General features: G+C 41.0%; 1 protein-coding gene across 1 annotated transcript; it reads right to left on the bottom strand.

Annotated features, from left to right (window-relative positions):
* Positions 1-3020: 3020 nt before the first annotated feature.
* Positions 3021-12104, bottom strand: LOC145896606 (uncharacterized). Its single transcript, XM_082985113.1, has 5 exons — positions 11982-12104; positions 11333-11749; positions 9599-9891; positions 8579-9219; positions 3021-5736 (listed from the first exon to the last, which is right to left on the bottom strand). The coding sequence occupies exons 3-5, from the start codon at positions 9861-9863 to the stop codon at positions 3871-3873; spliced, it is 2772 nt and encodes a 923-aa protein (XP_082841239.1). The 5' UTR covers positions 9864-9891; positions 11333-11749; positions 11982-12104; the 3' UTR covers positions 3021-3870.
* Positions 12105-13287: the final 1183 nt, after the last annotated feature.

The following is a 13287-nucleotide window of genomic DNA, read 5'->3' as shown; positions in this document are numbered from 1 at the left end:
TGGTTCTTGGCATCAGCTATAAGTTACACACAGCGTTTTAGTGTAAGTAGGCTGTGGCCTTAATTGCAGGATCCTAAGAGCAGCAACTCAGTTATTGGGAACATTGAACTGAACACAAATGTATTTAAACAGTCAGATTGGGGCAAAGGTAAGTGAATAACCGTAAGATAAAAAATGTTTGTTCACTATACATACATGTATTGGGGGTCCTATGAATAAATATCGGATTTTGTTGCCTTTTGTAACTGAAGAATATCCTTGGGGATTGTAGGTTTGTTGATTTGTGGACGAATTCTTCAAACAGATAGATTATCTTGTCATTTTAACCATATTTGTGTCCCTGTGGTATTGTGATTCTCTTTTTTTCAGTAAGTCTTTTTTACCAAAATAAATTTCAGTTTAGTCTTTATGCATTTTTCTAGATCAGGTTCGGTAAGTGAAAGCAATAATGTAAAAATATGTTGAAGAGCTCTGAAATTTTTGTAGCCGGATAAGGTTACTGGTGGTCACTGGTCAAGACTGCATCGGCATCAACAATCGCTTTCGGAACTCAGGAACCCAAAGAAGTTTAAAAACAACGATAAGATCACCAACGTTACCACTTTACAGATCCCAGTAAGTTCTAACCAGGGCAGTTAATTTAAGTAATGGATTTTGTTTCTGTAAAGGAACCGTTACACACATGTTACTCTGGTTTACTACATTTGTCAATGATTTTTATTTGTTAATTTATTATCGGCAATAATATTGGTATAACCCTAAAATACCATTACACTATTTATTTAATTGGCGAAAATCCGTCGCCATTTTGTTTCTGTGAAAAATCAAAACAGGACGACATGGTTTTGGGGGAAAGTATTTCTCGTCTTCTTATATCGGTTATTATCGCACATATACAGAGTTTTCAATCATTTCCCACGGTATTGCTTCATATGAAATTTCAAATATTTGCCGAAAAAACAAAATATCGCATGGTGCCTCCCAGTTATTTCGAGTGCGAATTTTCACCTGGGAGACCACAATAAAAACGGGGATTACATGACAGTGTGTTGTATCGAAGCAAGCCAGAGGAACGGTATGTGGCGAAAATACACAGCATCTGGGTGTCGAGTGCCCCTGGGCAAGCGGAGGGCAGTCATCTTGCCACAACATGTTGGTATAGGCGTCCGTTGGCACCAGTAGATGGGAATAAAAGCCGAGAAGTGTTCGATGTGCGATCATGCGATCGTTACGGGTTGCGCACTTTGCACAATATCGTTCCATCAAGCTGTTGTGATTACTGCTATACCTAACGTGCTTGTTTAGTTGCTGCGTCACTGACTGGTGTGTTACGTGTGTTCGAGTGGGGTTGCTACGAGCGACGAAAGCAAAATAGATTGCCTAAACCAGAGGCCTTTCAAAATATACAGACAAATATTTAGGACTATAAAATTTAATTCCTGCAATTTGCACATCACACACTGAATGTTGCATGTTGCTCTACCAATTTAATTTCTTCCATGCAATATGGGTTCCAAAATTGCACTCAAATCAAACAAAAGCGAGAAAAAAGAATGATAAAAAGTTTCCTGTTTTCTCATTTTTGTCAGTAAACCGTGCTTGCGTTTGTTTCAGGGTGGTGCTGGGGTGATGGATGTGCTTTGACATCAACCTCCACCAATGTGAAGCACCACTTTACGTAAGTTCGTCCAGCACATTACTGCAGAACTGTCTCAAGCTGACACACAAAACCACAACATTGATCCAAGAACGATAAGGATCAGGCGACGCTGGAAATGAAACAAATGGCTCGTTACTGGCCACGTGGGGCGACACAGGACACCAAAACTATGTTAGAAGTAGCCGCTGAAGATGACACCTAACGTCCAGTTGCTAGTCGCTCTTTGAACTTAAGTACGCAGCTGCCTCACGCAGGTTGACTCTGGTATGGCGGTAGTATTGGACACTGATCAGGCGCAAAATCTTTCGAAAAAACTTGGTAAAATCCAAGGTTAAATCGACTTTTAAATTTATTTAATTAATTTTAAATTGTCATCAAATTGAATGTGATTTGGTAATACTGGAAGAGTCGCCATTAATTTTGGTTGATCAACATGTAGAAATAAACCACTTGTATACACTTTTTGCAAAACTCTCTCAGCACCGAGAAACTTTATTCTGAATTTCTATACAACTGTTAAACCTAAACATCAACCGAACGAATATTCCAATGTTTTCGTGTAGCGTTTTTTATTCTCTGTATATTAACTCAACGAAAGTTTTTATTATTATTATGTTGTGTCTGGATTGTAACATATGGGATAAGTAGTGTTTTCTACGGCGCACATAAACTTGATACATCCATTTGTTTAGTGTTGATGCCACCAACTTAAACTTGTAATCAATGGATTGCGAAGGTGTAAAGCTCAACGACCAACCACACTTTTTGCGTCGAAAATAAGACGTTGCACAAATCGCCAGATTGTTGATAAGCTTACATAATGCCTTCTTTGCCAGTGCGGGGTTAACATCATCTTCGTGTGGCTTACCACCGGGTTCAGCTAAACTTTTCATACTTGGGTTTTGCGCCTTGTCTCACTCGTATATTTATCGCATGTCACATTATGGCACGCCAGGTGCAACTTGTTTTCGTTTGTTAACACACGGGCTGCACAAAACCTAATTTTTAAAAGTGTTGTTATTCGTTTTTAATAAAATGTAATTTTAACATAATTTGACGTGGTCAGATAAGTGGGAACTTGGAAAAATGTTAAATAGAGATTTTTTTTTAATTTTTGAATGTTGAGATTTATATGGGATTTCGTGTTTAAATGTCGTGTATGTAATGTTGCCTGACAAGTTGGAAATATAGCAGAAAAATGTTATTTCGTTTACTTTAAATAGCGTGATATTTGTCACAGTATTTCTTGAGGCTTTAACCCATATTAACAACTGAACTCAGAAAAAATCGTACATTTTAAAACACACACAAACCTTAATGTTTCCAATACTTCCCATTGAAGTAAAGAAGCACACCCATGAATGGAAAAGAACGTATTTATTTCCGATGAAACATGGGCGCAACACCGACGCGGTACGGCACTACGTTAAGTAAATACACTAGGATCAACAAAGCTAATTGGATTTACTACATGGAAAACACAATGCCAAGGTTTTCAGTTTCAGCAAAATTGCAAAACCGGCTGAAAAAACATGAAAGAAGTATCCTTTTAGAAATTAGATGATATAAAATGATGCCATGGACCAAGAAACTGTATAACCCGATAAAGGCCAGCACATTTGAGGTAAGGTTGTAAAAATCTGTATGTAACGAGTTTTGTATCTAAAGTTATTTATTAAACAATGGTGTACTTTCAAAATAGGTGTACAACATGAAATCAACATATACTTACGGCCTGATAACTTCCATTCATTTATAGGTTACAATTATTACTCAGAAAGTCAGTTACTTTCAGCGTTGCAGTACAAAAATAACCATGTACACAATGAAGAGCACACACACCTTATTTGACGTCTTGTCACATAAACAATACAACATGCTGTATTTTTTGTAGTTACAGCGATACGTGATGACAAGGTAAAGCGACATTTTGAAGCACAAACAAAATGGCCGCTTCCCGACGCAAATACAATATTATTCGTCTGTGATGTGTACCAGCAGTGCGGAAAACCGATTTTTGTTTAGTACGTTCAACGTCGCTGTTCGCAAACGCAGGGGGCGTCTTTGCTTTTACGGCAGGTAAAAAACACTGAATACTACGTAAGGCGGTATCGACAGCTGTGGCCGACTATGTTCGGAGAGAAAGCAATTTGGGAAATATTAAGAAGGCTTGTTATTTGACATTTTGCATTTGGAACAACTGCAAGTATCTATATTGTAGGAATGTATCGTTCGAAACCGCCGTAGCCTGCTGCTGACGATCTCATGTAAGGATTGCCAGGCAAACCGTTGATCTGTGCAGGTGATTGCAGCTGCCCAAACTCACTGGCAAAGCTTGCGGACGCGGCGTCACCATGGTAATGATGTACAGGGCTGGAGAAAGTTCCCGGGTACGAAGCCTTCATTGGCAAAGATGAGTGGCGCTGATTCCCGCCGGGAATGTAGGAAGTGGTCGAGGTGGCACATGCCGAGTAAGTGGACGCATTCATAGCAAGAGAACCTGAGGAAGTTCCATGAAAGGAATAGGGCGAGACTGCATTTGGGGAGCCACCAGTCCCACTACTGGCAAGGGCCCTTGGACCCATACTTGATGCGTAGCCCGATGGACTCAGATTACCATGGTGCACCGGTGTTGGTTCGAGACTCTGCGCAATGCTCGTCACAGTAGGGTCCCGTTCAGGGTGAATCATCGTGGGATTAGACGCAGTCGGATTAAGGGCGTCGCTTCTATTTGAGTCCAAGTACAGCGAATTCGCCATTTCCCCAGACCCAGCAGCCACCTCGCTCGATCTCCCTGGGTGGCCGATGATGTTTTCGATGCTGAACATGCGCGGATTCGCCGCCGTGGGCGACGCCATTGGTGGCGGGTAATGTGTTAGCATCTGGTGTGCAACCGGGCCACCAACGGAATGCATTATTGGCGACAAATAGTTGCTGGTCATCATACCGTGTTGTGGATAATATGTGTTGGCTGCGGCATGGGGCGGGTAAGCTTTCATTGCGTTGGTCGGCGTGAATGCACTCTGGTCTTGCATGTAGGTGGTAATCAAGGATTTCTCTGACTCGGAACGCTTAAAGCGCTTTCGCCTGCGCAGAAACGAACCGTTGTCGAACATGTCCTCTGCCGCGGGGTCCAATGTCCAGTAGTTGCCTTTACCCGGCTTTCCGGGTTCACGGGGCAACTTGATGAAGCAATCGTTCAGAGTCAGGTTATGTCGAATTGAGTTTTGCCATTTCTTGTTTTGCTCTCGATAAAATGGAAATCGCTCCATGATGAACTTATAAATGTGACCTAATGTCAGCTTGCGCTCAGGTGAGCTCGCAATGGCCATTGAAATCAGTGCGATGTAACTGTAAGGAGGCTTACCACGCTGAATGGGCCGCTTGCGTCGTCGTCCTGAACTGGTAGTTGTAACAACATCGCCTTCGTTCGGTTTAGTGGAAACAGATGAAGCGTCGCCACAGGAGTTGTTATCGTTGTTTTGTTTGTCCTGCTCGTCTCCCGCTTCGGGTACGACCCCATGTTCGCTCATACTACAGTCGCTCTCCTTTGGTAAACCCACTTCAAGGTCTGCGTTTTCCTCACTAATATCGCAAATTGAATCTTGGTGCAGCGACTCTGCCGAGTGGTGACTGCTGCATACGCGCTCCTGGCCCCCACTTACAAGTGGTGATTCCGTGTAAGAATGAAACGCGTTTTGTTCGGCAGTCGGCCCCTGCGGTTGTTGTTGCTGAATTGAAGAGTCTTGCTGGTAAGCGGGAACACACGAGGGGGATGGTATATTTTCGCCGGGTATTTGGCAAGGCTCGCTCTGCTGCGGCTGATGCGGCGGCAACGATGGCGCCAGGCTGCGGGTTGCGAAGGGCGAAGAAAGGTGAGACTGCATCTGCGCATAATGGCGATCAATCATGTTGCTGCCAGCATGAGCAAAATGATGCTGCCCGCTGAAGTTGTGGCCATGGTAATGTGAATATGAGCTGAGAGACCCGACTACCGACGAGGGGTGCTGAGTATTGTTCTGGTGATGACTGGGCACGGTATGTATGTGGGGATTTGGGTGATGAACCCCTTGCGCCTGAAACAAGAAGTATTTGGTGAATAAGTTTACACTGAGAGCAGTGATGCTTTTTTTTCTAAATCAATTAAAAATAAAACAGTATTTCCTGGACCAGAAGTTCAACAAATTCAAATCAACTCGACCCAAAATTTTCAATTTTTTTTGCAATTGTTTGTTGGCTTAGATTCACGCAACCGAACAGGAATATCTTTGCACAACCGTGACGACCACAATGACAATCCAAAAAACACTGCATGTTCTGTGGCAAAACATGTGTGCAGTAAGAAATACATGGATTGCGAGCAGAATAATTATATTTCAAATTTAGTCGTTCTGAATTTATACTTGCGTCTTTTAATGAAAGATTGCACAAAGCAACAAATTAATTACGCAAACATGTGGGGAGTTTGCACACTAAAATATCCAAGTCAAATATTATCTAACTTGTGGCGTTTTTAACGTGTGAAATTTCTGTGATTTGGGATGTTTTTTAATTCGATTGTCGATTTTTATTTAACGGTGTTTCACTGTGGTACAGTTTGTTATTATGTGAACTACATTTCAACCAAATACAGCATTGCACCATGTCTTGCTTTGCTCCTTTTTAAACGCGCCGTTGAGTTGTTTAAGGCCCTGAGAAAACAAGGCCGCTTATCTGGGCTTCGGTTTCAACCACAAAGCCAGCTACTTGCTACAAGAGATAGTAACAATGAAAAGACAACGGCACTTGAACAAGGCCTTTGTAAATAAAGTAATGCGACTGATGCCACCGATTTTAAATGCAGTCTTTGATCAAGAAACTTTGTTGCGGTATTTCAACGCTTTTTTTGTACACAAACTGCAAGAATTAAAATTCAGGTAAATGTTTATTTGCGATATATGTTCTTGTTGCAGAATTAAAAGCAGATATAAATTCTCCCAAGCAAAAATTGCGTCTGGTTTTATGCCGGACTAATAAAGCAAAACCACGGACCAAGAGTTTTACAAATATATGTTGCTGTTGAATTGGTTTTAAGAACAAAGATAAAATTATCTCACAATTGAATCTACCGCAGGCCTTAGTAGCTGTCAAATAAAAACAAAACGGAGGATGCAGAGAATTTTTAAATATTGGAGAAGATGATTTTCAAATAATAATACTAAAAAACTTAAGTCCGGGATCAACGAATTATTATCACAAACTAAACCAATTCGCAAAATTTAACAATACTGATAAGCTATAGATCAAACCAAAGGGAGATTGGAAAAAGCTTTAAATTAAGGCTTGCCCAAGCCTAGAATGGCATGGAACACAGTTACTGAAAGTGCTTAAATTTTTGTGTGGTTGATAAACTATATAGTTAAACGCAATAAGCAATTCTTACCTCGGGATAATAGGTTAGCATGACCCAAATTCTTGCAATTTGAAAGATTAAATGAAAGATAAATCTAGCATAAGCTTGATGCCAGATTTGGCCGATTTCTAAAAATCTTTCTAATCTGCAATGGATGTAATAAAAAAAAAATGAATACACATTCCTCTGATGAAAATCGGTATGAAAATCTGTTTTAAGATGTCGAACTGTCGTAAAATCACTGTATATGTAAACAGAAATCAGTAGTGTTGTAGAATTTCATTGACTCGAACCATTTTCAATTTGATGTTATTTTGGCCAATATAAAACCCCAAACGGCAAATTTCGAGATCTAAATTAATCAAACTTTCAACATAATTTGGCGAGCAGTAAATTGAGTTTATACGGATGGATCAGTTACAAGTGACGAGCTATAAGCTGTTGGCCATCGCAATTGTCTTTTGAAAACCTGCAATTAATGTGGGACCTTATGAATAACAAATATTTTTGTCAAACGAAAAAAAACTAGCTTCACATGATCTTGTGAACGAATATTTATCGCACGCTCAAGAAAGAACAATTTACATCGAATTTTTCATACAGGCATTTCCAACATTCTGCGACACAGAGGAAACGCCGCCATTTTTTTCTGTTGCAATGAAATTTAGTTGACCCGACTCTTCTGCTATATTCTACTGATCAAACAAGCCGAATGGTTTTCTACGCTCAAATCAAAAGCATGATTTACCAAATTTTTAATTACATACGCTGCAACTTGGAAAAGTTCGAAGTGTCAAAACAAACAATCTCAACTGCACGCGTTGTCACGTGATCCAATCACCAGGGCCCTTTGCAAAGAAACCCGCAAATCTGCCTTAACGAACTGATTGAAACGTGTTGAAAGACGTGCGTTCTAATTACAAACATTCGAGGACTACTGGCCGGCCAAGCCACCGGCTACTTGGGTAGAGAAAGTCTACCTGGCTACGCGGCGAATCCCTGACTACGGCATCTTGAGGTGCTCCACTCAAACAGGTCTGTGCGTCTCGCCTGGTTGCCAATCATTCGTTTTCGCCTTTTTCCCATCTGCACGTATGTTTTAACGTCGCCCCCGGTTTACCCTCACCAAGCCCTGCAATATTGGCTCGAAACAAAATCGGCCCCCGAACAGTCGTGACTTTGCCAACAAAGTGTTGTTTAAGGTTGCTGCTTAGCCATGCCTGTAAATGTCCACACCCTGTCGCCATTTTTTTACCCATAAACTTGGTGTGGTCTCCGATTACAATAAATCCAATCGCCCAAAGCATTAAAAACATTAGTAAACACTAATTTTCGCCCCGAATCTGAGACATACATCTTTTGCATATGTTGAATATGTTACTCTTCATCACTTCTTATTACCGTTATACAATTACCTTACATGTAGTAAGGCCAATAAATCTCAGCTTTAACCAAAAAAATAAAAAATAGTATAAAGGATTAACAGTAAATTGGTCCGGACAAAAACCACAAATGCATTAACTCACCGCTTCTTTCAAAAATTCGCTGCCTTCTCCTGTTTCTCTGTGCACCATCATTGGAAAGCACTTTCGTTCATCCATGTTAACGTTGACTTGCATTGGACTCGACGTCGAGTCTCTTTGCACAAGTGTTAATGGTGGCAAGCGAATTCCCGGAAGTGTGGTAACGATTCCTGACTCGTGGGAAGATTCTTTCATTTCATCGAGGTTTTCTTCCTTGGTTTTAAACGTGTGAACATCGACATTTTCAGACTTTGGGAAACGATCGTGTCCGAAAAGTGGATACAAACCGGTTTCGCTGCCATAGGTAAAGGTGCTATCGGTTTGCTGGTTCAAGCGATTAGATTCTAGTTGGTGAGATTGCACTTGGTACACTGAGGGTGCCGGAGCAGCAAGAAATGTTTGGAAAGCACCGGAATCGCCAGAATATTGGCTTGGGATCGTTTGGCTTCCGGTATATGGACCTGAAGACAAACTTTGTCTTTTGACGTCATCAACTGCAAACGAAGGAAAGACTGTCGTCGTTTCTCCCGTCTGAGAATACACACTTAGGGCTGCTCCAATGTCGTGAACTTTTGATGTGAGCAGAGGAACAAGATCAGGAGCGTTTTGATCTTTCGCCACAAGGTCGTACACAGATCTCTCATCTAAAAACAATAATACATGGATTGTTCTCAAACCTTTTTGTCCGCGGTTATTTAGGTTGACAAGAAACGTCGATACGTCACAAACCTAAAGGTTTTTTTTACCAAAATGATTGTAATTTGTTTTCTTTATCGGTTTGTTCTCATGGGTTTGTGACCCAAACACTTACATATTCAGCAGGTTATGCTTAAAACCACATTAGCTCATGGAAGACCCTTATTTTGTTACCGGCAAACCCTTTGCCATTTTGGATGAAGTATGAGCTAAGGCTGTTGTATAGGTCGCGTTTTCATTGAATGAGAATCAATACAAGAGTGCCACCAGTTGTAACAACAGTTAATCACCTGTGGCAACCTGCTCAATTATTAAAAACATATTTACCAGTTAAAATTCTTCTTTGAAAATCGTCACTTGAACGAGACATCACTGGGCTCAACACATTCAACTTGCTGTAGGTAATACCTTCCGAATCTGGGTTATTTTTCACTCCAACTAGTTCAGTTATATGTGGTCCCGTCTTAAAATTGGAGTCAGTGACAGGACTTTCGCGTTCAACATCGATAGATCGCACTAACGGACTGGTGGTTGAAGCAGTTTGTCCTTCCACGCATTCGTTCATCATTGATCGAATGGAAACTGTCGCCATATTCACTAAATGGTGAATTAGATAGAGTCTGCAACACACGTAACAAATTTTCTATCAAATTTACAGAAATAATATTTTACTGACAATAAATAAATTAACGACACCATCACAATCGCGTTTGGTTAATCAGCGTTGGATTCCGAAACTATGTATATGTTTCATAAACACAAATTGTCTGCATCTGCACTTTTCTTTACGTTAATTGTTAAAACTGGAAATCTCGAAAAACTGCAAAAAAATTTAAAGAAGAAAAAAAAACCTGTTCTATAATTCTGAAACCCGAACAAAAAATGTATTTCAACAGATTTTTGACTTCGTACGGACGAAAGTCAAACAATTGAACGGGGACTAAACTTTCAGTTTGTGTTTTATATAATGCGTTACGCGTCGTCTCTAGTAATCTTTCGTCGCCTTTGTTACATCACAAAGCGCGATACTTTAGGCAAACACATGAAGGGATGTGACTATAAACGGATCCCCCGCCAAATGTTTTTCGGTTCTCTGAGTTCTGTATACAGACAGTTAAAAAAAATTCAATGGCAAAAAATCGAAAAGTAACCTCAGATAACCTACTAAGACAGAAACACCTACGATCGTCATGGGGTTCCAAAAAAACTTGAAAACAACTAAATTTGCTGCCATCAAAATAAAACAAACTAAATCAAAGAAAGTTTTAAAGAAACTATTGCCCTTCAATCATTTCTACCTCAAAAAATAACTAAAATCTTATTCCAAACACCAAACTAGTAAATACCCATTCTAAAACACAAAATTTTGTCAAAGTCTAGAGCAGTAAAAATCCGACTATCACGCGATGTATCATTTGTTTTGATTGCAACGATAAAATAACTTTCCTGTTTGTCGGATATTTCTGTGCGAGTTGCGATTCGAAACCGCGGAGACGATTGCACCCTACACGTCCTATAGGCTACCTGTTCCCTCCACCCAGCTCTGGAATCACAAACGAGTCGCAGCTTTTGTTGGCCTCGCTCTGTTATTAATCCAGGAGCTTCGAGGCCCGATGACGATTCAGATGGAGAGTGCTTGAAGCCGACTCCCTGTTTTCATTGCTTCCAACGTGCGAAATTCGAAAGAGCCCCACATGTGATCAGCGCTTTTCGCAAACTCGAAAAATTTTCGCTTTGACGACAAAATTCCTATTTTAAGAATTTCTCTCATTCCGTTTACGACTTCTTTTCACGACCAATTTGACTCCGTGCCGACGGTTGGATAAAAATGGGCCGAATTTTAGATTCGACGATACATAGCACCGGTTTGATAAACCGTTTAACATCCGCGCGCCGACGTTTGCGATAACGCCAACTTTTAATACTGTTATCGACTTTGCAACAATACAACACTTAACGGCTCGTATCGTGGCCTTAGCGACTCACCCTCAACAATAGAGAAACACGATGGTGCGGCGAGATTACGCGAGTCAGAATTATTCTCAGCATTCACGTTCTTACCTTTCAGAGTGGAGCCAATCTCGGGATTTTCACCCCAAGCATCGGCGCAACGGACGTCCACTTAAGAATGGGATTTATCACGACGGGCTGACGATCGGGGTACATTCAGGTAAGGTCGCCTGCGGTCCCGTCGCGTCTTGTTCCGGCCGTTTTCAAACGATTCCCGGAATAGGAATGCAGTGGGTCGCGGAACAGGACGACGATCGCGCCGCAGATCAACGACATGTTATCGATGCTTCCTTTGTTGTTTCGAAACCGAACAATGCCTCGCAACGGTCTCCGAAATCTGTTTGGAAAGGGAATTAGTCGGGAGCCTTGGATCGAAAATGAGCTCCCGTCAACGCACAGGGATCATAAGCACGGTGTTTTGTCGAATCGTACATTTTCATTGTGACGGTTTGACGTTCAAATGTAACTCTGTGAAATATTGACCTATTTTTAATCAATAGCTATAGACAGTTTCTACCAAAGACAACCGTGCTCATAGTAGCAGTTTTAACTAGATTTTGATACCTTTGTATCACTTATTTCCTACATTCATTCGGCCTTGTTACGAAGGCACTTGCGTATACAAAATGTGCTATTTTGGATTGGAAGTTATCACAAATACAGCACTTGACAAATTCTGCAACTTCAGCCATCAACTTACCCACGAATCGTTCAAACAGATGTTACTCATCCACTTGTCCGTAAATCTTTCTATATAACCTGATTAAAATGCGACAATTAAGAAAAAAAACTGTTCCAACATTCCTCTTTCCATTGGTGTGCGGAATGGACTGAGCAAGCTGGCGGGATTTTATGCCAATATAAGATATACTGTAATCACAGACCTAATATAAGCGCGATAATAATATAGTGTCAAAAGGCAACCAATATCAACAGGCTTGCCGCCCTTGTGTTCACTGCAACGTGGTTGAAAAGCAGCACAATGGTATACAACGGTTGGCTTCGCACAACATAGATGTGCGCACGTACAGCCCCCGCTTATGTATTTCTTTCACATCCTCAAAATCAAACAGTTTAGATTGGCCTTTTGTGCTCTTGACCCTATACACACCCGACGTTTGTTGGCAAGCGGGCCAAGTCCCTTTAACACCATAAAACCAACCCGCCCTGTTATAACAGTTACCATGCCTATACTGGGTTCAAACAGCGAGTTTGGCCAACAGCACGCAAGAACAACACAATTTATAAATTCGAAATAATTTTGGCAACATTCATTCAACACGCAGCATTAGAAAAAAATTAGAAAGTATTCTCCCAAACTTCTAGGTTGGATAAATTTGACCAAAGAATTGTGATAAAGCAATGAAGCCCTTTCACGTCAAATCCTTCAGTCTCACTTTCGCCAGCTAAGAGAAGAAAAGCGAGGTCGTTTGAACCCCTAAAAAGTGGAGACATTTGAACTTGCCGCCAACAATGGAACTGTTAATGATTTGTGCGGTCGCACTTGAGTGCCTTCACCAGTGTTGTGAAAACAAGCCACGGCGCACCAACTGTGCAACAGACAGCTTAAACTTTACGATATAGCATGGGTAAACTATTTTTTGCACCTCGTTAAACAAAATATAATAACACCGTCAATTATACTGTGGATAAACGTGCGTCTTGTCAACCCCAATAAATTTCGTAAGAAGCAATAAGTCGGTGAAAAAATGTTTAGGTTACTCAGTCAAACGTGTGCAACGACGACAGCTTCGTAATCCCAGTAGCAAATCGCCAGCACGTGGACCGCGATCCAGTCTAACACCCCGTAAAGGCTGAGCAAATAAAAGGGCGAGCTTTTCGGATGCGAACTAAATAGCGCGAAGAAGATCAAACATGTTGAGGTTGAACCACCGCAGCGCCGACAGAGAGGGTGCGGGGTATGAGAAAGTGAGAAGAATGGTGCATATCGATAATCAAAACTGTTCAGTTTGCATTAAAAGAAAAACATTTGTAAATGTTCTCTG

Source organism: Ascidia mentula, chromosome 1 (genome assembly GCF_947561715.1).
Source record: "Ascidia mentula chromosome 1, kaAscMent1.1, whole genome shotgun sequence".
Lineage (NCBI taxonomy): Eukaryota > Metazoa > Chordata > Ascidiacea > Phlebobranchia > Ascidiidae > Ascidia > Ascidia mentula.
This window is presented reverse-complemented; position numbering and strand designations above follow the sequence as displayed.